Raw genomic sequence first — 26916 nt, forward strand, 5'->3', positions numbered from 1 at the left:
GACTAGTTGAATTTAAAAATCCCGCCAATACATTAGTGTTGGTTAACGAAAGCAAGCAGTTCAAGCAGTATAATACAAGTTCCAAGAACAGCCTTTTTGTGGCGCCACTTATTTTGAATATAAATTTTAAAGAATAAAGAAAACATAAAATGTCTTTAAAGCTTCTAATATATAATAATATAATATCATAGTTTATTATTATATAAACAACCAAAGAAATTTTAAAATTTTCCACCAACACAAATATTATTCTGATTCCAAAAAGTAGGTACTCAGCCCAATGGCTTTGTTAAGAAAATCTTTGTACATAAGAAAATTGTAGAGAGCTTAAGTTTAATCCTAGTACTCACTTCAATATAAAAGCATACAAAATTTGGTTCAAAAAAAGGTTCAGTCTCTCATTGTTGTACGGAACGTTTTGTTTCCTTGACTTTTTGCATCTGATAAGAATCAGGCCTAACAGAAAAAATTTTTATTTTGTAAAGATTCTTAAATTCCTATTTCTTGATAAGCCTTATCGGATTTAAACAAATGAGATGTCAAAGACCTTGTTAGTAAACTGGAACCATAATTTGTTTTGACTAGACCATCGAATAAAATATTAATCCTAGCATATTTAAGTTTTATTGCATATTATTTACATATAAAAACTCCAACTATAGTAATCCAAAGGTTTAAAAACTACAACATTTTACATTTCCAATGCTTCTTGAATGAAACAGAAAGTGCGACGTCGCTAACCTTCTTATCAGCACGGAAGGCGATAACCTGCCAACTACAAACTAGCCGGAAAGTAGAGCAGAGAACATTCCGTGCCAGCATCCAAAGCAAATATTCTGGCAATTACTGTGAGACAAAACCCATAAGATGAACACAGTTTAAATATTTGCCCGCCTAAATGAACAAATAATGGAATTCGTGTGCTGTTTGGCGAGGAGAGAGGCAATTAAACAGAAGTACGTCCATGGGGAAGATCACCGCAACTGGAGAGCTTAGGTTCAGACCAACTCCCGACCACAAGTACCACTCCAACCAGATCCGTCTGCTCTCTCACAGTTGCAGATACAATATATGTATAATAATACAGCCGCAGATACAGATACTGAGCGGCGAGCAGAGAGTTTCACTCAACGAGCGGAGATCGAGCAATCGGATCCGTTGGGTCTCGCATTCCTCGAGAGTCAGTTGAGCATTGGACGTCCTCGATAGCGGTTGCCAGCGTCTTCTGAGCGACGAAGTAAGTGCTGCCGCCAGTGGTGCATCTAGTGGAACGGAGCCCACTCGGAGTCTCAAGTTTTCTCGGGTCACCTTTTAGTTTGTTTTTCGTTCACTTCGCTGTCGGCCAGGTCAGACAGAAAACGCAAGAGGAAAAGCACTGCCCCTCTAGATAAAAAGTATCTCGCATGTGTACGGTGTGTTTACCCGTGAGGTTCTTGCCTTCGAGGTGCCGATACAATTACACGAAAAACGAGGCAACAGAATCCCAACTCAAAAAGCCAGTCAGCAGAAATGCAACAAGGCAGAAAAGTGTGCACACAATTGTGGATGGATAACTGCAGTTCATCGAAAGGTGCCAAGGTGCCAGTCCTATGAATAATAATTGGAAAATGTTTTATGGAAATCACCGAAAAGTGCCATGTGTTGCTGCGGAAAATGTATCTACCATATAAATATAGCCGATAAATAAACGAAAATAACGCAGTTGCTGCGCCCTCTGTGCATCCGTGAGATACGAAACGGAGTTCGTAAAAGTATCTGAGTGTGTTTTTTGAGTGCTTTCCTTCGATTTCCCTCTACCTGCTGTTTTCGTGAGTGTGCGTGCGGCTAAACCAGTGGATAAAAACAAACCGAGCAATAAAGATACAGCCCAAAAGGTGCAAACAAAAACGCATTTAAGCCTAATGGAAAACAGAAACGTACTCGCCATAGAGCTGTAGTTTTTATATAGAGTGTGATATCATCTAGTTCGTAGCCCCAAATTCTTATCGCCAAAGGAACTCGTGTTCGGTTTCATAGGAGCGTATCTCGTCGCAGCTCAAGACCCAGTCAATACATAAGTGTACATTACACTCCTCTATATATGCAATACGGGAATCTCAAATCTGAATGGAGCGGATGTAGATGTTCGTTCCGACCATATATTATATATAGTATGTGTGTGCGGAGTGTGTAGTTCCAGTATCAGTGTTATGTGGGCTGTGTCTTGGCCTCGCCTGAACTCTTCGCAAAGGGTTCATCTGAAAGTCGGGCGGCCTGACAACAGATTTCGAGTAGTTACGATCCGTAAAGAACTCAGCGCCTGATAAGCCAAGACAATGAAGTAAAACGGGATCTCGGGAGAGGAAATAAATGGGTGCCATTGATAAAAATATATAGTGATTATAATTAGAATTTATGTGCAAACAAACAGTTTTTAGACAAATAAATCTCGGTTGTGGACTGTGTGTGTGTATAGTATACAAATATAATAAAACCCCAATCCGAACTTCGAGCTGAAAATATTTTTGGAATAGAACGAGCCGGCGCTTCTAGGAATTCAAATTTGGAATGAGAGCCGTGATATTGGTTTCACTGAATGAAATTCCAGAGGAGTATTTCTTTATAAGCCCTTTCAGCTGTATACGATACACCCTGGAATTCCGCATCTCACCCACGTGAACTGGTATTTTCCTGTATCCCCAAGGGAATCTTTCAGCTTTCCTCTCATATTGCATTCTGTTTCCGAGGATGTGATATCATCTTCCCGCAAATACTAAGTAAATATTTGCTAATTAGTGCCTCTGCTCTACTGAATTCATAAAAAAGAAACACATTAATCTTGGATCTGCAAAATCTAAATTGATCCAACCTTGCAGCCAGTGCAGTCTATATACTAAGACATTAGAATCCTCATTACTGAAAGGCAGCTGCCGCAATTGTTGCGGTTGCAGCTCGAAATTGAGAATGGGAATGAGTAGATGTAGAGGAGTAGATGAAATCATCGCATAGAATTACTTCAAGTTCCCGAATAGCAAAATACACATGGCGGTGGGCAGTACAACTGGAACTCATGCTCGAGAGTTTATTTATGTCTCTGTAGCTCACACGGCTGCTTGTTGTTTGAAATTTTCATTTGCAGTTTTTGCCTTTCGAGTTTTCGTTTTGTTTACCCAAAAGCAAATGAACTCATTGCCGGTCCGCGGACAGTAAAGTTTATTTTTCGAGCGATTTGCTCGGCGAACTAATTAAAAATCGGCCCCAGTCTCCGGAGCAATATGTACCACACATGTTTTCAAAATTTTCGGCGGTATCTAAACTGATTCATAATCATATAATCTCATGCATTTTCCAGCATATGAAGTCGCTCAGGCACCATCAGTAGGAAATAATCCGTAATGAATTGAAGAGCGAAACGAGAAGAAGGAACCTCGAAGCTACGAAGAAAACCAAATAGTCTTAGAACTTGTAGATATCCCAGCGAAATACACCCACCTGTAGCTAAAGAGCCACCCAAAAACCAAACCCACCATGAAGCGCAACCGGTGGAGCCACAGTGGCTCCTCCACGGCGCGTCCTTTGCTCATTGGAGTCCTGATCGCCTGCTGTTCCACCATCATCCTGGCCGCCCAACGTCCACCCATCAACTCCGTCGGAGGCCACGAGCTGCGGGGAGTGGAATACTTGCCCGCCCTGGAGTGCTACGATCCATATGGCAGACCGCAGGTAAGGGGGCGGAACTTACCCGCTTTGTTTGTCCACAAACCAATTGTGGAGAATTGAGAATTAGTGGTTGGACATTCTGCTTTTGGGTTGGGTCAATTCGAGCGAGAGATGCAAATTAATTGAGCCATACAAAGCGACAGTTTCGGGGAATGGAACAAATTAGAGGAAGTTCTGGGAATCTGCCATTAAAACAATGATCTCTAACGATATATTATTGAAAAATAACATTCAAATTAATTTACTACTTGATATTAATGGACTTTTAGGAATGAGTAATATACGATATAAATTAAACTTTACCTCGCTAATGTTTTGGGTCAAATGTACTTTTATGGTAGTTAAATTAACTTATGGAATTTTCAGTTTGACCAAAGAAATAGTTACTCTCACAACAACAAAATACGTAGTAGTTTTATAGTTGTTTTACTATTAATTTAGAAGTTACATAACTATTGTATTAGAAAATGTTATAGTACTTGTAAATTCTATCTATCAACTTTTCTTATTTGTCAATGAATGAATGAATGGAACTGAACTTTTGTTGGTTATTTAGGATACAGATGAAAAATCAGTAATAAAACATTCTTAATGTTATTGTCCTTTAGAAATGTCTGCCTGAGTTCATCAATGCTGCCTTTCAACTGCCCATCGAGTCAACTAATACCTGTGGTGAGCCAAAGGACACCCACTTTTGCGTTCAAACGATGAATCAAAATCACAAAAGCTGCGAGTTTTGCAGGTGAGTGTAGGATATAATATATATAAATCAATAAATGAAAACCTTCCTGATTCTAGACTCAATGATCACAATACTACCTTCCTGACGGATAAGCATAAAGCGGAAAACTCCACCTGGTGGCAGTCGGAGACCATGTACGAGGGCATCCAGCACCCCAGCTACGTGAATCTTACCTTGAACCTAGGTAGGACTTATACAAAGGTTGATATTATAAAAACCGATCCTTATAATAATTATCCTGAACCCCAGGCAAATCCTACGATATCACGTATGTGAGCATTCTGTTCCGGTCGCCTCGTCCCGAGTCCTTTACCATTTACAAGAGGACCTCGCAGACTGGACCCTGGATTCCCTACCAGTTCTACAGTGCCACCTGTCGAGACACGTACTCCTTGCCCGACTCGAGGGCCATTCGCAAGGGGGAGGGCGAGGCCCATGCCTTCTGCACCAGCGAGTACAGTGATATCTCGCCATTGAGGGACGGAGGTATTGTCTTCTCCACGCTGGAGGGTCGTCCCAGTGGCATCAACTTCGAGCGCAGTGCGGAGCTGCAGGAATGGGTCACGGCCACAGATATCCGGATCACCTTGGACCGCCTGAACACCTTCGGTGACGAGGTCTTCGGGGATCCCCAGGTGCTGCAGTCCTACTTCTATGCCATCAGTGACATTTCTGTGGGTGCCCGTTGCAAGTGCAATGGTCATGCCAGCAAGTGTGTCCACAGCACGGGAATGCATGGCGAGAGGACCGTGGTCTGCGAGTGCCGTCACAACACCGACGGACCCGACTGCGACCGCTGCCTGCCGCTCTACAACGACCTCAAATGGAAGAGGTCCACCTCAACGAAAGTCAACGAGTGCAAAGGTAGGTGCTGTATAGGTAAAAATAATTGGGGAATCTCTATATGTTTACAAAACCTGAACATCTAATCAAAAATTTTGGAAAAACTTAACAATTATACTGAGGACTGACAAAAGCGATAAAAAAACAAGCACGTGGACAAATAGTAATATATTAAAACATTTTAATATTTAAAGATTAATATAATAATATTAATGGCATAAAAAATAGTTTTTAAAAGTAGTTTAAAACACTTTTTAAAACCTAAATGAGTTTTGATAAGGATAAGAGAAGAATAGGTTGGAACCCAAGGTTTTCTTACAAGACATACTGAAAAACAGTTTGTTATGAATATATACTTTAAAACTAAAGGTTTTTTCGGAGGGGGTTTAATTGTTAAAGAAAAAAAATGTGAATAAATTAAAATGATGATGTAATTTAAAGTGAATATCCTACAGCACAAAAGTTACGTAAACTTGTTTTTTCTAACTGCAATTTTCCTGGGGTGAAGAGATGAGTTTTCAGGTTTTCAAATCAGCTGGACACAGTGTCCAGTCTAAACAGTCTATATAAGGACAGACCACTTTGCCGTTAGAGGCAGTCTAAGTTAAGAGCAGTGAAGACAGCCCATCAGTCATGTTTGTGCCTTGCTTGCCTGCAGTCTTCTTATTACCACTGGCTTTTGTCCAAGGCTGGTTAAGTGATTACAGTCTAGAGACGAATCTTATAGGGCCAGGAGTGCCGAATTGGTACCTGATTAACTGTATAAATAATGTAGGGTAAGCAAAAGGAAAACCAATAAAATATACTATATCTCCGTAGCCTGCAACTGCAATGGACTGGCGGACAAGTGCTTCTTCGACGCACAGCTCTTCAACCTGACGGGTCATGGAGGTCACTGTCTGGACTGCCGGGAGAACCGCGATGGCCCCAACTGCGAACGCTGCAAGGAGAACTTCTACATGCGCGAAGATGGCTACTGCATCAACTGCGCCTGCGATCCCGTGGGCTCCAGATCGCTGCAGTGCAACAGCCACGGCAAGTGCCAGTGCAAGCCGGGAGTGACGGGCGACAAGTGCGATCGGTGCGAGAACAACTACTACCAGTTCGGACCCCATGGATGCCAGCAGTGCGGCTGCGACAGTCGGGGATCCCACGAGAACACCCCCGCCTGCGATGCGGAGACCGGAATCTGTTTCTGCAAGGGCAACGTGGAGGGAAGGCGCTGCAATGAGTGAGTGGTTGCAATCTATAAGATAGCTCTGCCTTATCTTTGATCCACTTTTTCTTAATAAGCCCATAGTCTCTTTTAACCCGATTCCTCAAAGTCATGTTAACTTTAGTCTTTGTGTTAAATTGAGTGTTTGGAAATAATAAGTTTCTCTACATCATGTTAGTGTTTATTTCACCAAGCTGAAAACCAAAAGTTTGTCTACTCTTTCAACCGATGTTTAGCTCGTAAACTAACATTGCATAAAGAAAATGAATTTGTCTTACCTAACAACTTAACTTAATGTTAACTTTCTGTGAATCTTTTAAAACATTAACATGACATTAAGAAACAAAGACTTGGGAATCCTCTTTCGAACTCGCATCCCGAACAACTTAACTTAATATTTTTCCCATTAAAAATAACCACCAGAACTTTACCATGACTTTAAGAAATAGGTTGTTAGAAACTTCGGAAACATCGTTCGTAAAACTACTTGTAACATCACGTTGATAAAATAAACCTATCTTTCCGAACATCCAAAAATTGTCTGATAGATAACTAAAGAGAACTTTAACCTGACATATTGAAATCAGGCCTAAGAAACCTTCCTATATACCCCTCTATAATATTCCCATTCTCCCCCGTAGATGCAAGCCCGGCTTCTTCAACCTGGACAAGACCAACCGATTTGGCTGCACCCCCTGCTTCTGCTACGGACATACCTCGGAGTGCATGACGGCACCGGGTTACTCCATTGTCTCGGTGACCTCCAACTTCAACAAGTTCAAGGAACGCTGGACGGCCGCCGATTTGAACCAACGCGAGGTGGACATCAAGTACAACCAATACAGCCGGAGCATTGGAACCACTGCCCAGGGCAACGAGCACGTGTACTTCCAGGCACCGGATCGCTTCCTCGGGGATCAACGTGCCTCCTACAACAGGGATCTGAAGTTCAAGCTGCAGCTAGTTGGCCAGGTGGTCAATACCGGAGTGAGTGATGTGATTTTGGAGGGAGCCGGCAGCCGCATCTCGCTGCCCATTTTCGCCCAGGGCAATGGAATACCCGATCAGGGTGTAAAGGAATACACCTTCCGGCTGCACGAGCATCATGATTACCAATGGCAGCCCAGCCAGTCTGCCCGTGGATTCCTCTCGATTCTGTCCAACCTGACGGCCATCAAGATCAGGGCCACGTACTCGGTGCAGGGTGAAGCCATCCTGGACGATGTGGAGCTACAAACGGCGCATCGTGGCGCAGCTGGTCATCCGGCCACCTGGATTGAACAATGTACCTGCCCGGAGGGTTACCTGGGCCAGTTCTGTGAGTCCTGCGCCCCCGGTTACCGGCACAGTCCCGCCCGCGGAGGACCCTTCATGCCCTGCATCCCCTGCGATTGTCATGGCCATGCGGATATCTGTGACTCGGAGACGGGCAGGTGCATCTGCCAGCACAATACCCATGGGGATAATTGCGATCAGTGTGCCAAGGGATTCTATGGCAATGCGTTGGGTGGAACTCCCAACGACTGTAAGCGGTGTCCCTGTCCCAATGATGGAGCCTGCCTGCAGATCAACGAGGATACGGTTATTTGTACGGAGTGTCCCAAGGGCTACTTTGGTTCCCGTTGCGAGCAGTGTAGCGATGGCTTCTATGGCGATCCCACGGGTCTCCTGGGCGAAGTGCAGACCTGCAAGAGTTGCGACTGCAATGGCAATGTGGATCCCAATGCTGTGGGCAATTGCAATAGGACGACGGGTGAGTGCCTGAAGTGCATCCACAATACGGCCGGGGAGCACTGCGATCAGTGTTTGTCGGGACACTTTGGAGATCCCCTGGCCCTGCCCCATGGACGATGTGATCGCTGCAGTTGCTACGAGGCCGGAACCGAGCAGGACGAGCAGAGCATCACGCGATGTGACCAGGTCACGGGTCAGTGTCACTGCAAACCGAATGTGATTGGCCGGGATTGTGGAGAGTGTCAGCCGGGTTACTTCAACATCCGTTCGGGCAATGGTTGCGAGAACTGTCTGTGCGATCCGGTGGGCAGCTTCAACTCCACCTGCGATCGGTACACTGGGCAATGCCACTGCCGACCAGGAGTCACTGGTCAGCGATGTGATCAGTGCGAGAACTACTTCTATGGCTTCTCCAGCGAGGGCTGCAAGCCATGTGAATGCGACGAGAGCGGCTCCAAGGGATTCCAGTGCGACCAGAATGGCCAGTGTCCTTGCAATGACAATGTCGAGGGTCGTCGCTGCGATCGCTGCAAGGAGAACAAGTACGACAGGCATCGGGGCTGCATCGATTGCCCCGATTGCTATAACCTCGTCCAAGATGCCGCCGATCTGCATCGCGCCAAGTTGTTCAATCTCAGCCAAACGCTGGACGAGATTGCCCGCACCCCGGTGACCAATGACGATGAGTTCGAGGCCAAGCTGAAGGCGGTCCAGGAGAAGGTGGCCGTCTTGGACCAGGATGCTCGCGAGAACTCCGGTGAGGGTGGTAAGACCTACGTCGAGGTCATCGATGATCTGCACAAGCATTTGGACACCGTGAGGGAGCACCTGCAGAGTGCGGACAAGTTCCAGTCGGATGCCAATGCCGAGATTGATAAGGCCCGGCTGAACTACACAATTCTGGACCAGATCACCGAGAATGCCAAGAAGGAACTTCAGCAGGCTCTCGATCTTCTGAGCGACGAGGGTGCCCAGGCCTTGGCCAAAGCCAAGGAGAAATCCGTGCAGTTTGGCCAGCAATCCGAGCTAATCTCGGACATCTCGCGCGAGGCACGTGCCTTGTCCATCAAACTGGATTCGGAGGCTCAGTTTGATCTGAAGAACGCCAAGGATGCCAAGGATGCCGTAGAGAAGGCCCATCAGCTGGCCAAGAGTGCCATCGAGCTGCAGGAGAAGATCGGCACGGAACTGCAGACCGAAGTGGGTTTAGAGCTGAGTCATGTCAAACAGTCGCTGGGCACCGTCATCCAGACCTCCAAGGAGGCTTTGCGCAAGGCCAACGAGGTTTACGAAACCGCCTTGACCCTTCTGAACGATGTCAACCGTCAGACCCAACCGGAAATCGATATCAGTCAGCTGAAGAAGGATGCAGTGGCGGCCAACGAGCGAGCGGATGAGCTGCTCCAGCAGATCAACGATTTGTCCAACAGCAACGGCGAACTCTTTGCGGATTTCGAAACGGAGCAGGAACTGACGGAAACGCTGTTGAAGAGGTGGGTTCACTGGGAGGACTTCCTCTATTAGATCTTTTGTAACTAATCCTTATCCTAACTTCCAGAGCTGAACAGCAGCAGCAGGAAGACTCCGATCTGCTGGCGCGGGCCAAGGCTGCCCATGACAAGGCCACCAAGGCAGTGGAGCAGGGTGACAACACCCTCAAGGAGGCCAATAATACCTACGAAAAGCTGGCCGGCTTCCAGTCGGAAGTCCAGCGAACTTCGGAGAGTGCGGAGCAGGCCCTGCAGACTGTGCCCAACATCGAGAAGGATATCCAGAATGCCAAGAGCCTAATCAGCCAGGCGGAGGAGGCCCTGGACGGAGCCAACAAGAATGCCAACGAGGCCAAGAAGAACGCCCAGGAGGCGCAATTGAAGTACGCCGAACAGGCTTCAAAGGTAGGTGTCTAAGCAGTGTTTCTCTTGTTCTGAAGAATTCGCGTTCTCATTTTCTTGACTGACTAATGTGTTATTATGATTCATGTTGGGTCCATCTGTTCTAAAGAAATTCATTTCTAATTTTTTAAAATTTTTCTACAGGATGCCGAGCTGATTCGTCGCAAGGCCAATGAGACCAAGGTGGCCGCCCGCAATCTGCGAGATGAGGCCGACCAACTAAATCACCGGGTGAAGCTCACCGAAATGGACATCTTCAAGCTGGAGGAGAGCTCAACCAAAGACGACAATCTGGTGGACGACGCCAAGCGAAAGGTGGGTCAGGCCAAGGCCGATACCCAAGAGGCCCAGAAGCAGATCGAAAAGGCCAATGCCGAGCTGACGGCCATCAAGGATGAGCTGGAGAACCTGAAGGACATCAACACGGGCGATTTGGATAAATTGGGTAGGTTAAAGAATCCTCTTTACATCGAACACTTGATAAAAATAATGTAACCAATCCCGCAGAGAATCGTTTGGCCACTGTGGAGGGTGAGATCAATCGTGTCAACCTGACAGGACGCATTGAAAAGTACCGGGAACAGCGCACAAAACAGAAGAATCTGATCGATAAGTACGACGCCGAGTTAAGGGAGCTCAAAGATGAGGTCCAGAATATTGGCCTTATTTCCCAGGCTCTCCCCGAAGGCTGCTTCAGTCGCAACCGCCTGGAACCCTAGAGGTCCACTCCCAATAACAACTACTTCAATTAAAACTAAGTACGATAAACGAGGATCAGATCAGAACGAGACGAACAAATCAGATTTATGATAGAACGTAGTCGTTGAATGAAATTATGTAATTTTAGTGCCTTAGCCGAAATATTCTGTTTAGTGACCAGACAAGGTTCCACCAAGGAGATCAACTGAGCAACGTTAAGCTTTAACGCATCATCGTTCGCATACTGTATGCCATATACCATAATGATACAAGAGGATGCCCCCGTCGAGAACCAACTGCCAACTGTGCTTCGCCAGTTTCAAGCCAGCAACGAACTGTATTATATGTTAAAGAATAACTAAACGAAAATGAAAAACACAAGACCTTGTACTCCAATCCGATAATCCAATCGCATATCTCTATCTCTGCCGTAGCTCCACCTGAAACCTATACTAAACACTTATATTTTAACATATTTGTCATCTACGTTTAATGTGCCAATACAACTACCATGTATCTTTGTGTATAAGTCGCTTAAAGAGTTTCCCTTCAAAATATAACTTTTCCAACGTTGTAATTTTGTAGAAGTTTAGATTGATTTACTTGTTGTTCATGTTTCGCAGTAGCAAAAAGAAGTTGGCGCTGAGACGAAAGACCTGAAATGGGTTTTTGACTATTTTATAGTCAACATTAGCAATTTTAAATACAATACCTGCACCAGGAATTTGTGGGAGAGACTGGTAAATCCACCCACACTCAACACGAAAGTTCGACGTGAGAACAGGATCATCATTTTGATCATGAACTTGAATTCCTTGGACTCATTGTACCAGCCACAGTTGTACCAATCATAGAACAGTAGTTCACTCTGAAATATGATATTTCCTCCACAGAATAATTAATAATAATAATATTCATATAACTCACCTGGGTCTCAACTTTCTGTGCACTCACGTTGTACAGGGTGATCTCCAAAGCTATTGTGACAAAGTAGACCATAATCATGCCCATCCACACCCAGCCAACTTCCTATAAAAAGAGTTAAGATCTTAAAGGATTCATAAATTATATAGCTAATCAATCAACCTACCAACACAGTGCTTATCTTGTAAAGTAACATGCAGATCAAAATACTGCTTACAGAGCACTGAACCAGGATAATATACTTGAAGAGGTTCTCAATTTGATCATGATGGCTAAAATAAATTTGGTTAAAATAGGCTTATAAAAGAGGAAGCTGTTTTACTTTGATATGCGAGAAAAGAGCCTTACGCAACACTGAAGATATTTAACTCTTAGATGCCTGGGAACCAGGACATCCGAGGTAGAATTTTGAATAAGAAACCGTAAGACTTTTATAAGACCAGACTCATATCTAGTGAGGACCACAAATAAACTGTTGAAGCCAAACACCGCTAAAAAATGCTCAAATAAGATTTGAAATAAAAAGATTAATAGTTCCTTACCAAAAAAGCACCAAAACGGACCAGATTGCAGAAGAAAGAAGCGAATCACATAAGATGGAAATTCAAACTTTCCCAGTTGTACATATGGAACAATGGCTGGGTAAGCTGAAATGTTAAAAATAAGGTAAAACAAAAGTAAAGATCTTTCCAACATTTCACATACTCAGGGTCATTTCACAGGTTTCCTTAACAATATAGCAATCGTACATATACTGAAAATAGGGTCTCATTGTGTAGTAAATCACAGGCATGCAGACGATCTTGAAGAAGAACATAACCTGCTTATCAATGATACGCCAGTTGTCCAGCAAGATCAAGCTGACTGCTCTCAGGAGCTCCTGTTTTTTGGGCAAGTCTGTGAATATTTATTTGATAAAGTTAATACCTCTAAACTATTTTACTGTCTTACCCAATTCAAAGAGCCCCAGAGACTTTAAGACCTGACCTGTCTCTGTAGAAAACACCAGCTTGGAACAAGAATCCACCTTACTCTGAAAGTGAAACATCTTAACCACGCCAACGCTCAGTTGAAAGGTGAGTAAAACCGCCTGATAGAACATAGGATAGATAAAAATTAAGGAATAAACAACACAGCAAATAACATAAGTATCTCAAGCAAACCTCAACATAGGTCTCAAAAGAGATCATGTAGTTTTCCATTATGAAAGCGATGAGGCTGTATATGATACTCAGGTTAACAATCAAGACCACAATGCGAGTTCTAGGTTAGAACGATATAGTTAGTACATCAATCTAGGCAAGGATAGAACAGTACTGCTTACAATCGACAGTATTTCGAGCTACGCTTCCTGGGTGCAATATTAACACCCAGCGCGTAGGCACTGTACTCCACCCACAGAAGCCCCAATTTGGGAATATGGTCGATGCGATCGAGTTCCTGATCCAGTTGGTCCTGCATTCCTTGTAGTTTATTCTAAGACTGTTTAAAGACAACCCGTATCCTATGTTTTTAAGGCATTTGCAACGGCTTTTTGGTCTCAATTAGTGGCCCAAATTATACGGTTCCAGTGGAATAATTTGTTTTAAGTTGTGGTTATTGTGCAACTCGGCACAGGACACAAATAATTAACTGAATTGGATGGGCGTATCTCAAACGCATTAAAAATTTAGACCTCATCGAAGGGGTATGGCTAACAAAGACACAATAATATGTGTTTAATGGCTTTAATGAAATCAAAGTCAGACATCGTAGGAAGGAGTTTTTACGATAACCGAACAAAGGAAGCAAGCATCACTTTAAACAACAACAATTTGTATAGTAATTAAAGCTGAAAGTTTCTTCAAAGTTTGAATATAAAATTTAAGAAAAATATTTATAATGGTAGTCTGTTATTATTATGTGCCAACAAGTTGCCCAACGTTTAAAACGGAATAAATATACAATACTTTAATTTGTTGAGATGATAGTGAAATACCCTGAAAATTCCAGCCAAAGATGTGATATGTACCGATTTTCTTTCCTGAGTCTCGTTTCCTACCAATCACAATAACCACTCCTACTACGCCACATCTGTTAGAAACTTTATCACCAAACACTTCCCCAAAATTTGCCTCATCTGGATCCCTAGTCATAAGTGTAGGAATAGCAGGAAACGAAAAAGCAGACGACACAGATGAAATGACCTCCAAGCTCCCCTTAACCTACCCACCAAACTACTAAAAGTTATATACATGGATTCTACACCTAACATGCTGTTGTGTAAATAGATCTACAATGTAAATTAAGCTGGTAGGTTATGAGGGTGTACTTGCTAAACGCCGCTACACAATGGATAAAGTATCTTTTTTTTCAACTTAAACAAAAGAAATTATTTCAAAACTTCAAAATTCCGAATAATTTACCATAAAAGTTTTACCATTAAAGAATTGTTTATGATAATTAGTGACTACATTTGTATTAAGCGTCAGTGTGCAGAGGCTATAAGTCGTGAGCAGCTGCAGGTGTTTTGGGATTTCCCTACCACAGCCACATTATTAAAATAAGGTAAACAAATTTATTCGCAACTTAGTAATCGGGTGATAATTTTGACCAGCCTGGTCTAGTTGGCGGGCAGTGATAAGTCACATAACTCAGAGCCCGCCCCTCAGGGCGAACATGGACGAACGCAAGCTGCTCCGGGCAGTGAAACCCACCAATCCGCTGGTTTACCTGGACATTTCCATTGGCAAGGAGGATGGTGAGTGGATTCTGACCGAGATTGAGGCCATTGCCATGCCAACCAGTTGAATCTTCTGTATTAATCTCGCAGCGGGTCGCATGATAATTGAACTGCGCAAGGATGTTGTGCCGAAGACAGCGGAAAATTTCCGTGCTCTTTGCACGGGCGAATGTGGCATCGGTACCATGGGCAAACCACTCCATTACAAGGGCACCCGATTCCACAAGGTCAAGCGCGTCTTTGCCGTCCAGAGCGGGGATGTGGTCAATAACGATGGAACCAGCGGGGAGAGCATCTACGGTCCAGTATTTGAGGATGAGAACTTTGAACTCACGGTGGGTCGAATTTAAAGCAGGGGCGAACTAGGTCTCCAAAGATTACTAATCATTTAAAGGTTCCATTAATATGGACCCCAATTTGATGGTTCTATCCTCTACCAGAGCCTTTTCAAGTGATTTAAAATCTTAAAAGACCTTGAAGGTGTCTAATACCTTCTTAAAAGAGATTCTCTTTTGTACCCATACTATAACTAATAAATCATCCCCAGCACAACGAAGAAGGCGTAGTCAGCATGGCCAACTACGGCAAGCCCAACTCCACCAACTCACAGTTTTTCATCTCGGCCGTCGGCTGTGAGAATCTGAATGGAACCAACGTAGTCGTAGGTCGTGTCCTACGCGGCCTGGGTATTGTAGCTGAAATGGAACAAAACTGCAATGACGAGGGCGATCCCACGGCGGAGATTGTGATACGGGACTGCGGGGAGATAGCTTCTGGCGAGGATTGGGGCCTTGAGTGCAGCGACGAGACGGCGGACAAGCTGCCCCACTATCCGCAGGACTGGCCCCGCAAGTTCGGCAAGTTCACAGTGAGTGAAGATAAGATTTTCCATTTCATAGCTGCACTACTGACCCAATTCCAATACCCCCACTTCAGGCAGACGCAGCGGTGGAGCTGCTCACGGTCATTCGGCAATCGGGCAATCACTTCTACAGTCTCGGCCGCTATCATGAGGCCCGTGCAAAGTATCGCAAGGCCAATCGATACTATCATTACCTTAGCAAACAGTTCGGCTGGCAACAACTTAACCCGTTTAAAAAGCACCTCGTCGATACGGATCTGCAAAAAATAGACGGCTTCTACGTGGTGAACAACATAAACTCAGCCGCCGTTGACCTGAAACTGGGCAACTATATTAGTGCCAGGAATGATTGCACCGAGGCGATTCGTCTGGATCCCAAATGCAGCAAGGCTTTCTACCGGCGTGGCCAGGCACAGCGTGGTTTGCGCAACTACGAGGAGGCCATCAATGATCTGAAGAAGGCGCACAATCTTCTGCCCGAGAACAAACAGATCCTAAATGAACTGAATAGCACCAAGCAACTCCTGGCCCAGTACAACCGACAGCAACGAAATGCGCTTAAAAATCTATTTGCCTAGCTGGCAGCGAGTCACCATTTACTTGGATCGTTTTGAATTTGTTTTTAGTTTAATACGGACCTGAATGGCTTCATTGAATGTAAATAATTATTAATAAATATTGTTGTTTTACCAACAGTCAGTGGTTTTCCACAAGAAAGGTAATTACCAAGATGATTCATTTTAGAAGGAGAGAATAGACTTATTGTGCTGTAATTGATAAATATATTGGATCGTACCTAACTCACATTTGTTTTCGCATTCAATAATAATGATCGCTTACGTACACCAAAGTGTCTAGTATGCAGCTTACATACTAAAAGATTACATATAAAAGGGAGCTTAGATCTGCGAATAGCTTAGTCTACAGATTAATTTAAAGATTTGTCACAATGTCCTGTTCGCTGCGATGCAAATTGCCTGATACGCTGCCTGCCGAATAACTCTTCATGCTGATCTCCATGTTAGTCAGGGCGCTGGATACGTGATATAAGTTCTCCGAGAGAATGGCATAAATCTCAAACAGTTCCGAGTCGGATTTGGACACTATAAAGGCTTCTGCTGAAAGAGTAGGAACATTTCTATATATCATATCTTTAATAATTTAAAGCTCTTCTATAATTACCTGTGCGATCCTTCATAATACCATGCGCATATGCATTCAGTATCACGGACATATCATCGCATTTCTGGCGATTGTCCAGGCTGCTATAACTAAATATGGTCAGGTTTTGATCACCGCTGGCGTTGAGCGTCGAAATTCGTCGATACTGACGCACATGAGCTATAGCGCTGGGCCACCTCTGCAGATCGATGTGTTCGTTCAGGGCAGCCTCAAACTCCTCGTGGGTCATCGGCAAGCCGGGAGAAGGCGTCGGCGTGTGCTCGCCCTCCGTTGAGGTGGAGGATTCCAAGCAATCCAGTTCGGCCTCGCAGGTGTAGCGCACCAGGGCATCGCGAACCAGGGCATAGAGATCGGATATGTCATGCATCTGAAAAGCAATATATTAGAGTAAGGTGTTTCAAACTCAAATTCCATCTTTTCACTCACGTCTTCGTTGATACGGAAATGATTCACCACATTCGAGGATATTTTGTGATTAGATTCGATAAGCAGAAGCAGCTGGAACATCAGCTTGTAAAGGGAACGGCCCAAGTCGAGGACCACCTCAGTTGAGGCTGGATCGAAGGGCATGTAGGCTACGCTGGAGGAGCTGGGCAACTCCAGGCCAGAAGCAGCAACATCTGCCTCGTTGAAGAGAGACAGTTTACAACTGGTCTTCACGGCATCCAGACACTAAACATAAAAAAGCAATTTAAATTTAAGGACTGACGCCTTTTTATAGTTGATTAACTATACCTCCAAAACCTGATCTTTGCGATCAAAGAAGGTCTCTAGATGCTCTTGCACTTCCAGAACATTGAAACGCAGCGTTTCAAAGAGCTTGGGAGTCGTCGCCTGCAGCTCACTGCACCAAACCTGGGGAGGATCCGCCCGAGAACTTAGGAGATCCGTGAAAAGGGAGATCCTATTGCCCAGCTGTGAGCCAATGCCGGTGAAGAATTTCTTGGCTTCCTTGGAAATGTTAATAGTCTTGAAGGTAAGCTCCTTGATCAGCCTGTATAACTGTTGCAGCAGTTCCGAGGTGTGGGCCGAGGGTTGATTGACCAACATAGCCTGCAACTGGAGACGCCAGTTTTCCTCCGCCTCATCGCGTATGGCTGCAAAACGAATTATGCCGGGTAGATGAGGCGAGGCATTGCAGGGTGTGAGGTCACCCAAATCTCCAGCACTTGATCCACTTGTATCGCTCCTCGACACCGAATTTCGGCGCCTTCGCTCCCTGAGACTCAGCGAAGTGGGCGGCACTGCACTATAGCCAGACTTCAAGAACGACTGACGATGATCCTCATCCAATGGTGACTCGGATTCGGCCTCCTCATCCGAAGAATCATCTGCAATCTGTCGCTTCCTCTTGCTTAAGATGGGAGTCTTATCACTGAAGCTGTCCTCCAGGGCTGATGAGTGACCTCCCTTGATGGAGCCACCAATGCCACTGCCGCAATTCAAGCGATCCTCATCGCCCTCGAAGACATGGTGGCGCCGAACTCCCCAATTAAAGTTGTCCGTGGACTCGCCAGCAATACTGTCCTCGTACTCGAGGAAATCAAAGTCCTTGAAGACGGTGAAATCGGGTTGACCATCGTCGCGCCTCGAACCACTGCTCAGATCGCCCTGAGGACCCGAGGTCTCTTCTGTCGAAGAAGCTGCCGAGGACTGGCGCTCCATCAGATCCGAAGATTGGCTGAAGATCACCTATACGTACAGTTCACAAGATTAGTTAAATTTCACAATAACTTATGATAAACATTCAGATGATTATATAGAAGAGTATTAGAGATAAAGCTTACGCTTTGTCTGGTCGCAATCGATCCGGTTAGTAGTGACGTGCTCAACGACTAAATGTGTTCGCATAAAGAGTATAAACGAAAAGTACAGTTTGTAACAAAACATGCGACATGCAAACGGAACAACGGAAAAGGGAAAGCAAATGGCGGTATTTTTGTGTGACTGGAATGTGTGGAATGAAACATAGGCCAACCAAAAATGATGATTATAATAATTTTCATATCAAATTGAACTTGACACTAACACTATCTTACTAAATATTCATAAGGACAGATATACAAATTGAAGATCTGTGAATATCAAGTTCAAAATGATCAAATTTTATTTCAGAAAAGCTACTACATGCGAGAACCTAAATCACATAAAGCAAAACTAGACGCGGCACATAGAAACGTGTCCTTTACCTTTGAGCAAATTGAGTTTATGAAATCGTCCTAGATATGTTTCGATTTTGGTATCGGATTGATTGGTTAATGATGATAATGCGTGTTAGTTTTTGGTTTGGTTTGATATTGGATTTGGTATTGGTATTTGGTATTGTATACATGAAAGAAAAAGAGTTAGAGGTAAATAATTGCAAAAATGCATGAGAAGAGGGGAGAGCTCTAGGGGAGCCTAAGGCATGCACCTGGCTATGTACAAGCGGCCGGCTGGGAGGATCTTGGGCATCACTTACCGAGGGCGATTTGGGCAGGCCGACACGCTGCCCGCAGGTGGTCAGCAGATTGACCAGGCACTCACGCACACGACACTGCGACATCCAGGGTCGTTTCCATCCACTCAGCGGCACCGTATCCGCCGGCGACAGGCTGGCACTGCGTCGTGGTGAGTTGGGTGTTCCGACCACGCTGCTCCCGGCTCCGATGGCATGTTGCTGCTGCTGATGCTGTGCCGCTGCTGCGGCTGCCATGGCCGCCACATTGGTGTGCGATCGCTGCTGCTGCATCTGGGCATTGGCCTGCTGTTGGACAGCACTTGGCGCCACCGTCACTGTGGTGGCATTCGTCAAAGTGGAATTCAAGGAGGAGCTGCCCGTGGTGGAGGCGGCACCGGTGGCCACCGGCTCCTCCGTCTTCAACAGGATGCGACGACCGATCAGAGGCGTTTGCGAGACATCGAAGGTGAACTCCATGGTGCGACCGGCCAGTTCCTTTTTACAGAACATATCCGAGTCCGGATATGCGCCATAGAAAGAGAACGATAAGCCGGCGCTGCTGCCGTCACTGGGTGGCACCACCTGCAGGGACGAGCTCCGGGTCACGATCAGCTTCAGAATCTTCAGCGAATCCTTCCAGTTAACCGTCTAGAAACAAAGAGACAAATTGATTTCATTTAATATATACTTAAATATTTTTAGTTATATAAAATAAATATTGGTTCAAGTAATAAAATTTAATATCAACATAAAATTTCTATTTATATTCTATCAACATAAATATTGCAATAAATATATAAGCAACTGATTTGATTATATTTTCGGTTGTTTAGATTAGATTCGTACCCAAACAGATTGAGTGACTGGACTAATAAAATTAGAATAAACAAAAATCAAGTATCTTTATCGTTCGATTGGCAGATATATGACATGATAATAGGAACTGTTTTAAAGTTTCAAACAGATAGCTTTGAAAAAGATACCTTTTTGCAGGCACTTCCGAGGGAAAACCCATTTGCTAAACTTAAATTTGCAACTTACATCCAGATACTTTCCAATGGCCCTCAACAAATCTGCATTGATGGTCTGAGCCTGCGGAGCCGACAAATCCACGTAGTGCAGCATGCAGTGAATCACATTCAAAACGGGCACCTGCACCTGTTGTGGTCCCTTCTCCAGGACTTCGATCAGGAACGCCACCATATGGAGGCCCATGTGGGCATAGGTGTCATGCAGATACTTGACCACACACTTGGTCCACTGGAAGGACTCCTTGCAGAAGGTCTTCCGGCTGTAGAGGGTCATCACAGTGCCCAAGTTCTCCAGCTTTGCTCCGAGCTCCGTAGATACCTGAGCTATGTTCTCCGCACTGCGAATGCAGATCTCATTGGCGTCCTCGTAGTGTAGCAACATGTACGGCAGCAGGGCGATCACATTCATGGGGAAGGCGCAGCTCTGGGTGGGATCACAGACGGGCAGGGTCAGCAAAGGGGCAAACTGAGAGAGCAGGGTGATGGTAGGTTCATAGGTGGCACTGTGGGTGCAGCCCTAAAAGAGGGAAAGCAAAAAACGTTAATCTGGATATCTTTAATGGAAATTTAAAAACCTACCTTTAGGAGCAGTGCATGCACACCCGGATAGGCATTCCATTTGAGCTGCTGCTGTAGCTTCTCCACCTTGTCCCGCGCATCCGGGCGATCCAGGGGCAGGCGGTGCAGCACCCTGGTCAGCAGGCGTAGCGCCAACATAAACTCATGCTCGTAATCTGATTCCAGCAGGGAAACGGAGAGCCAGAAAAGCTGCGCCAATATGGTCATCTTGTCGTCCTGCGTGGCCGTATCTCCCAGCATCTTGAGGCTCTGGGCGCTCCGGGAACGGGAAAGCGCTGATCCAGCTCCCACGCCCCCACCGCCTACACCAAACTTACAAACGACGCTGCGTTCCAGATCTATTCCCGAAGATCGGTTTCTCAGCTCCACCTGCTTGTCACACGGAGAGTTATTGGCCTTTCGACCACAGTAAGACACCGAGTAGCTGGTGCTCCTTCCATGACTGGGTATTGAGTAGTTCGAGGATTGTGGTGTCATGCCAGATGGGGATTTCTTGCCAGGTAAAATAGAGTTGGGTCCGCCATCTTTGTTATTCAGATTTGGAGTACTCTTAAATATATCCTTCATCACGTCCAGGGGTCGGAAGTCCGAGTCCAGGCTATCCACAGCAGCCTCTAAGGTAAGCAGCAGTTCCGTAACATATCCCTGCATGTCCTCGCCCTGCTCGGCCACAGTTTCCACCAATCTGGAGAGTATATCAGACAGCATCCTTGAGTTGATCGGCACATTCAACGCCCTGAAGATCTGCAGGCATCGTCCTGCATAATGGCGAGATGAGCAGGATAGTCCCAACTGGAGGGCAGTCTGCGCCCAGCGCTCAGCAATGCGAGCTTGGGGATAACTATCCGCGAAGACCTTGACCATGTGCTTGAGGAAGCAGCTCAGTTGCTCTGCAGACTTTACGGCCCACACTTTTGCCGTAATATCCTCGTAGTTCCACAGTGGCTGGCATGTGTCCTGGGCGAGGAACTTCAGCAGGCTCTTGATCACATGGGCAATGGGCATACTGGGGCCTGGTTGTGGAGGAGCATGCTCATCGGGATGGATCAGCGGCACCTCTGAGTTCTCCGAGTTATTCGGATTTATTTGCAGAGCAGCTGGGGTGGCTGTCAAGCCAGGAGGCGTGGTATTCTGTCCGCTCTGGGAACCCGCTTGCTGCTGATTCTGTGGGGTTTGCGAAAGATTCTGCTGATGCGCCGCTATGATCGCGGAACTGGAGAGATTATGCTGCAAGGCATAGGCCGCCGCCTGGGGACTAACGTGCATCAGATAGCTGTCGAACTGCTGGTGCAACTCTGTGAAATTGTTATCAATCACGGGCAGAGCTGGAACCGTGAGTCCCAAGTCCAGTTTACTGGTCTCGCTGTTCAGCAGAATTCGGGCCACCGTCAGGTGGTCATTGTGCTCCGCCAGCACGATCAGCAGATTCACGCACAGCTGCTTGCAATGCTCCCGCACAATAATGCGCGTGTGGTCCAGTCCAAGGAACAGGATGTGCAGCATCAGCGGAAGATGTAGGGTCCAGTCGATCCCAGGAATTCCATCCACCACAATGTCTGTGAGCAGCATAACGGCCACGTTGCATCTGCAAGGAAATCGAACATTAAAATTGGTTAAAACAATGGCCCTCGTTTAAAAGAAAATTGTTAACGTAAAATTGTTAACGTTAAATCCCACGACTAAATCGGACTCCAATAACTGAAGTTATTAAATGTAGGAGTACAGTTTTGGGTCCCAATTATGAAAACTATTGGAAATTCGAAAAAATCCAACATGAAAATAAGTTTAAAATTTGACCCTCGATTTAAAGAAAACATTTGATGTATAATATTAGAGAATTCATCCACAAACTCATAGATGTATCCCACGTCTAAATCGGAATCCAATTACTCAAGTTATGGAATCTAGAAGTGCAGTTTGGGTTGCCTTTCGGAAAGCCATTGGAAAGACGGAGAAATCTGACCCTTGGAAGAATATCTCAGCTAATTACGGGACTCATTAGGTGTCTAAGGTTCTGATAGCTCTCTGAAGTTGGGAAACTAATTACCCTCTGCAGTAAATCTTCTATAAAACGGAAAAATCTTAACGATTTCAATTTATTCCCCAACATGCTCATAAAGGTTCTGTTGTTAGTACTATTCGTGGCTACCGCATGTGCCCACAGGAATCGAAATCGCACTGCTCATCACGATGATCTCGAAGATATCATTGTTAATGGGTATCCGGCGTACGAGGGCAAGGCACCTTATACCGTTGGTCTCCGACTTAGCAATGGAGCGGTGGGCGGAGGATCCATTATAGCCAACACCTGGGTCCTGACCGCCGCCCACTGCCTGACCACCGACTCTGTGACCATCCACTACGGCTCAAATCTGGGCTGGAACGGTAAGATCCAGCATACGGTGAACAAGGATAAGTTCATCCTTCACCCTGGATTTGGAAACAGCGCTGGCCATGACATCGGACTGATTAAGACGCCCTACGTGGGCTTCACCAACTTGATCAACAAGGTAGCGCTGCCCAAGTTCAGCCAGCAAAGGGAGCGGTTCGAGAACTGGTGGTGCGTGGCCTGCGGCTGGGGAGGATTGGGCAACGGAAAGCTGGCCGACTGGCTGCAGTGCATGGACGTGCAGATCATCAGCAACAGCGAATGTGAGAGGTCCTATGGATCGGTGGCCTCCACCGATATGTGCACCCGGGCTGCCGATGGAAAGTCTGTGTGTGGAGGCGACTCTGGAGGAGCACTGGTCACACATGACAACGCCATCCAAGTGGGCGTCATCGTGTTCGCTTCCAGCGGCTGTAAATCTGGGCCATCGGGATACACCCGTGTCGCCGATCACTTGGACTGGATCCGGGAAAAGTCGGGAATTGCCTATTACTAACTTCGAAATTGACTATGGCTAAATAGAAATAAAATCTTTATCTAGCCTATGTCCTATACATATATTCAGATCCACAACTATATATTATGTGAATATATTTCTACTGAATGCTGCAAAAAATGATTGTTAAACTCTTTTCGTTACTTTTAACTTCATTGTCTTTTTAAGAATTTTGGTGACGTTACCTACAAACCTCAGAAAACTAAAACAATTTAAAAAAAGTATAAAATTTGTATACCCTGAAGTTTTAGAAATGTTTAATAATTAAATTATGGAAAGATTTTCTTAATGGCATTCGTGAGATATTCAAAGTTAATCTATGTTATTAGTTTTGGAAGAACCTGGAATCAGGTGATCAATATAGACAAACAAAGGTATTTAATAAAACCTTTATTAATCTGCATATTATTAATTTGTCATTCTTGAAAGAATTTATATAATTTCAGGCAAACAAATATATATTTTTAAATAGATTCATAAATCCAGCTTAAGCGATATGCACAGTTTGCACTCATAGAACAAGTTAGAACATCTATCCAAAATTACAATATCATCAACCAAAGCACCCAGCAAAATCCCCAAGAATATCTTAGCTAATGACACCATCCATTAAATATCGGGATCCCTGATAATTACACAGATATTATGTAACTAATTACACCTATTTGCTACCGTTATGCAACATTTGCACCATAAAAAGAGGAAACCAATGCAAGGTACATTCAATTAGTAACATGACCATGAAGCTATTGGTATTGCTTTTGTTTGTGACCACAGCCTGTGCCCACAGGAATCGAACGGCAGCTCATCACGATGGTACTAAAGACATCATTGTTAACGGCTATTTCGCCTATCCGAGCAAGGTGCCCTACGTCGTGGGCCTCCGGCTGAGCAACGGAGCCAGGTGCGGAGGATCCGTAATCCACAACAATTGGATCCTGACAGCTGCCCAATGCCTGACCACCGACTCGGTGGAGATCCACTACGGTGCCATTCGGGTTGATAATGGTAGGATCAAGCACACTGTGACGCGGGAGGATTTCTTCCGTCATCCTGGATATCCCGATGTCGGTGGCCATGATATCGGACTCATACGTACTCCCTACGTGGGTTTCTCCTTCTTTATCAACAAGGTCTCACTACCCAATCTCAGCCAAAAGGGTGAACGTTTCGAGAACTCGTGGGCTGTGGCCTGCGGCTGGGGAGGAACTGGCAGTGGAAAACTGGCCGACTGGCTGCAGTGCATCGATGTGCAGGTCATTAGCAACAGCGAGTGCATCAAGACCTATGGATCTGTGGCCGACTCCAGTATGTGCACCAGTCCAATTGACGGAAAATCCGTGTGCGGTGGCGATTACGGAGGGGCACTAGTCACCCATGACAACAAAATCCAAGTGGGCGTAATTGCTTTCTCCGCCGCCAGCTGCCAGGGCGGCCCATCTGGTTATACCCGTGTCACTGACCACCTGGACTGGATCCAGGAAAAGTCGGGAGTTGCTTATTACTAAGTTGGAAAAATGTACACAAAATATATTCCTAATGAACTGCAAAATAATAGTTATTGAACTATTCTCTCTGTATCTCCAAAGGCCAATAATGGTAAAAAAAAAAGGTGTAAAGCTTTTATAGTTAAGTTTCATTAAAGCCTTTCAGGTAGCAATCTAGTTGCTCGAATTAAATTGAGGAGTATACAAACGTATAGCTGTATCTGATTTATTTCCACAGAAACTTCGCTTCTAGCTTTCATTCATGACAGATAAAAAGTTTGAACTAAAAATTTCATTAAGAAATAAATTAATTGTTTATAATGGTTCTCGACAAGAAAATTCCTCGAGTTGATAGCAAACTTGTGAATCTATTATAAATCAGAATGAAAGTGGACTTTTAAAGGTGATAGCGATATGATGTCGATATGACGGCGGATCGTATAAAGGCAAGAGCTTGCAAAAGATTGATTCAGTTGTTTCCCAATCATGAAACTGTTCCTACTAACTCTTTCCGTGGCCTTGGCCCTGGTGGCTGGCTCCCCGGCCCGCCTCAACCGCACCAGCCTGCTCCACCAGGTGACCTTCTCCGAGGGTCCCGAGGGTCGCATCGTCAACGGCTACCCGGCACCTGAGGGCAAGGCTCCCTACATCGTGGGTCTGTTCCTCTTGAACGATGGCAGCAACAGCGGTGCTGTTGGTGCTGGTACCATCATTGCCAACGATTGGATCCTGACCGCCGCCCATTGCCTGACCACCGACTACGCCGAGATCCACTACGGATCCAACTGGGGCTGGAACGGCGCCTACAGGCAGACCGTCCGCCGCGACAATTTCATCAGCCACCCCGACTGGCCCAGCCGTGGCGGCACCGACATCGGTCTGATCCGCACTCCCCGTGTGGAGTTCACCGGCCTGATCAACAAGGTTGCCCTGCCAAGCATGAACGAGCAGAACGAACGCTACCAGGACACCTGGGTCGTTGAGTGCGGATGGGGTGGCATGGACAACGGAAACCTGGCCGATTGGCTGCAGTGCATGGACGTCCAGATCATCAGCAACAGCGAGTGCGAGCAGTCCTACGGATCGGTCGCCAGCACCGACCTGTGCACCCGCCACTCCGACGGCAAGGGAACCTGCGGCGGCGACTCCGGTGGACCCATGGTTACCCACGACAACGCCCGTCTGGTGGGTGTGATCACCTTCGGCTCTTCTGACTGCCACAGCGGTCCGTCCGGCGGCACCCGCGTCTCCGACTACCTGGGATGGATCCGCGACCACACCGGCATCTCCTACTAAATCCCTTGAGGATTCCTTTCCTTTTCCTAATAAAGTCTATTGAAAAATGCAAACAGAGTTGTAATTTTCTTTAACTATACCATATACGAGCTAATCGATCAAGGGAAACTGGGATATCAACATGTTACTTTACAAAACTTTAAAGATACAAAATTCAGAAGTTCATTTTTATCGGGTAACCCAATAATAAGAGCAATTTAATAACTCAAAACATTTGGCACAATCGCAAGAGAGTTTGCAATAAGGAATTTTACTGCATGGAATTTTTAAACTTTTTACTAGGGTCCAAAGCCAAGATTACAAGCTGTTATAAACGACTTAGGTTGGTTCACTTGTTTTCTAAATTTAGAGTTTAAAACGTGGCCAAACATGAAATGGAGAAAACAGTCTTTTTTATTGTTTTACTTTAGTAAAATTATTAGAGTGTAATACCATCATAATTATCAGTGTAATAGGACATAGTATCTGCATCCTCATAGCTCTACTATTTAGTTAACTTTTCGCTAAGAGTTTTATTAGCTGTTTTACAAATATTTGTACGCTATGTCTGTCATTTATGTTTGATCCCATATCTTTACGATTTCTTCACGCATTCTAAAGTACAATTTAGTTTCAATTTATTTTGAAGCACTAGGCAATTAAATAAATTAACAAATGTTTGAGTACTTCTTAGAGTGGCCTAT

The 26916-nt window shown here is 45.2% G+C and overlaps 7 protein-coding genes across 19 annotated transcripts in view; 5 read left to right on the forward strand and 2 right to left on the reverse strand.

Annotated features, from left to right (window-relative positions):
* Positions 1–1150: 1150 nt before the first annotated feature.
* On the forward strand, positions 1151–11409 carry LOC119552886 (laminin subunit gamma-1). Its single transcript, XM_037862792.1, has 10 exons — positions 1151–1237; positions 3332–3702; positions 4308–4441; positions 4498–4625; positions 4691–5305; positions 6104–6515; positions 7142–9727; positions 9793–10129; positions 10271–10571; positions 10634–11409. Exons 2-10 carry the CDS (start codon positions 3508–3510, stop codon positions 10843–10845), a joined length of 4920 nt encoding a protein of 1639 aa, XP_037718720.1. The 5' UTR covers positions 1151–1237; positions 3332–3507; the 3' UTR covers positions 10846–11409.
* On the reverse strand, positions 11349–13210 carry LOC119552887 (odorant receptor 67b). Its single transcript, XM_037862794.1, has 10 exons — positions 13074–13210; positions 12913–13012; positions 12701–12839; positions 12455–12646; positions 12292–12396; positions 12072–12240; positions 11916–12021; positions 11753–11854; positions 11538–11693; positions 11349–11481 (listed from the first exon to the last, which is right to left on the reverse strand). Exons 1-10 carry the CDS (start codon positions 13208–13210, stop codon positions 11425–11427), a joined length of 1263 nt encoding a protein of 420 aa, XP_037718722.1. The 3' UTR covers positions 11349–11424.
* A 1086-nt stretch (positions 13211–14296) lies between these two features.
* LOC119553105 (peptidyl-prolyl cis-trans isomerase D) lies at positions 14297–16028 on the forward strand. Its single transcript, XM_037863275.1, has 4 exons — positions 14297–14489; positions 14562–14806; positions 15019–15339; positions 15408–16028. The coding sequence occupies exons 1-4, from the start codon at positions 14408–14410 to the stop codon at positions 15909–15911; spliced, it is 1152 nt and encodes a 383-aa protein (XP_037719203.1). The 5' UTR covers positions 14297–14407; the 3' UTR covers positions 15912–16028.
* Positions 16029–16092: 64 nt separating this feature from the next.
* The window catches only part of LOC119553101 (protein furry), a 53428-nt gene continuing 42604 nt past the window's right edge, over positions 16093–26916 (reverse strand). For 4 of the 13 annotated variants that reach the window (XM_037863260.1, XM_037863267.1, XM_037863258.1 and 1 more), the window contains 8 exons: positions 20566–22150; positions 19997–20503; positions 18977–19603; positions 18303–18350; positions 17251–18207; positions 16942–17187; positions 16516–16882; positions 16093–16451 (listed from right to left, as the gene is read on the reverse strand). In XM_037863260.1, coding sequence (XP_037719188.1) covers positions 16267–16451; positions 16516–16882; positions 16942–17187; positions 17251–18207; positions 18303–18350; positions 18977–19603; positions 19997–20503; positions 20566–22150 — 4522 coding nt within the window. In that variant the 3' untranslated portion in view covers positions 16093–16266. Of the gene's footprint in view, positions 16452–16515; positions 16883–16941; positions 17188–17250; positions 18208–18302; positions 18351–18704; positions 18735–18976; positions 19604–19996; positions 20504–20565; positions 22151–26916 lie in introns of all 13 variants that reach the window. The other 9 variants (XM_037863269.1, XM_037863262.1, XM_037863263.1 and 6 more) reach the window with 4 other exon arrangements.
* Positions 22673–23499, forward strand: LOC119553107 (serine protease 1). The gene has a single exon (XM_037863277.1). The coding sequence runs from the start codon at positions 22674–22676 to the stop codon at positions 23448–23450; it is 777 nt and encodes a 258-aa protein (XP_037719205.1). The 5' UTR covers position 22673; the 3' UTR covers positions 23451–23499.
* On the forward strand, positions 24185–25005 carry LOC119553108 (serine protease 1-like). Its single transcript, XM_037863279.1, has one exon. The coding sequence runs from the start codon at positions 24185–24187 to the stop codon at positions 24956–24958; it is 774 nt and encodes a 257-aa protein (XP_037719207.1). The 3' UTR covers positions 24959–25005.
* Positions 25424–26278, forward strand: LOC119553106 (serine protease 1). Its single transcript, XM_037863276.1, has one exon. The coding sequence runs from the start codon at positions 25424–25426 to the stop codon at positions 26231–26233; it is 810 nt and encodes a 269-aa protein (XP_037719204.1). The 3' UTR covers positions 26234–26278.

The sequence above is a fragment of the Drosophila subpulchrella genome, chromosome 3L, assembly GCF_014743375.2.
Source record: "Drosophila subpulchrella strain 33 F10 #4 breed RU33 chromosome 3L, RU_Dsub_v1.1 Primary Assembly, whole genome shotgun sequence".
Lineage (NCBI taxonomy): Eukaryota > Metazoa > Arthropoda > Insecta > Diptera > Drosophilidae > Drosophila > Drosophila subpulchrella.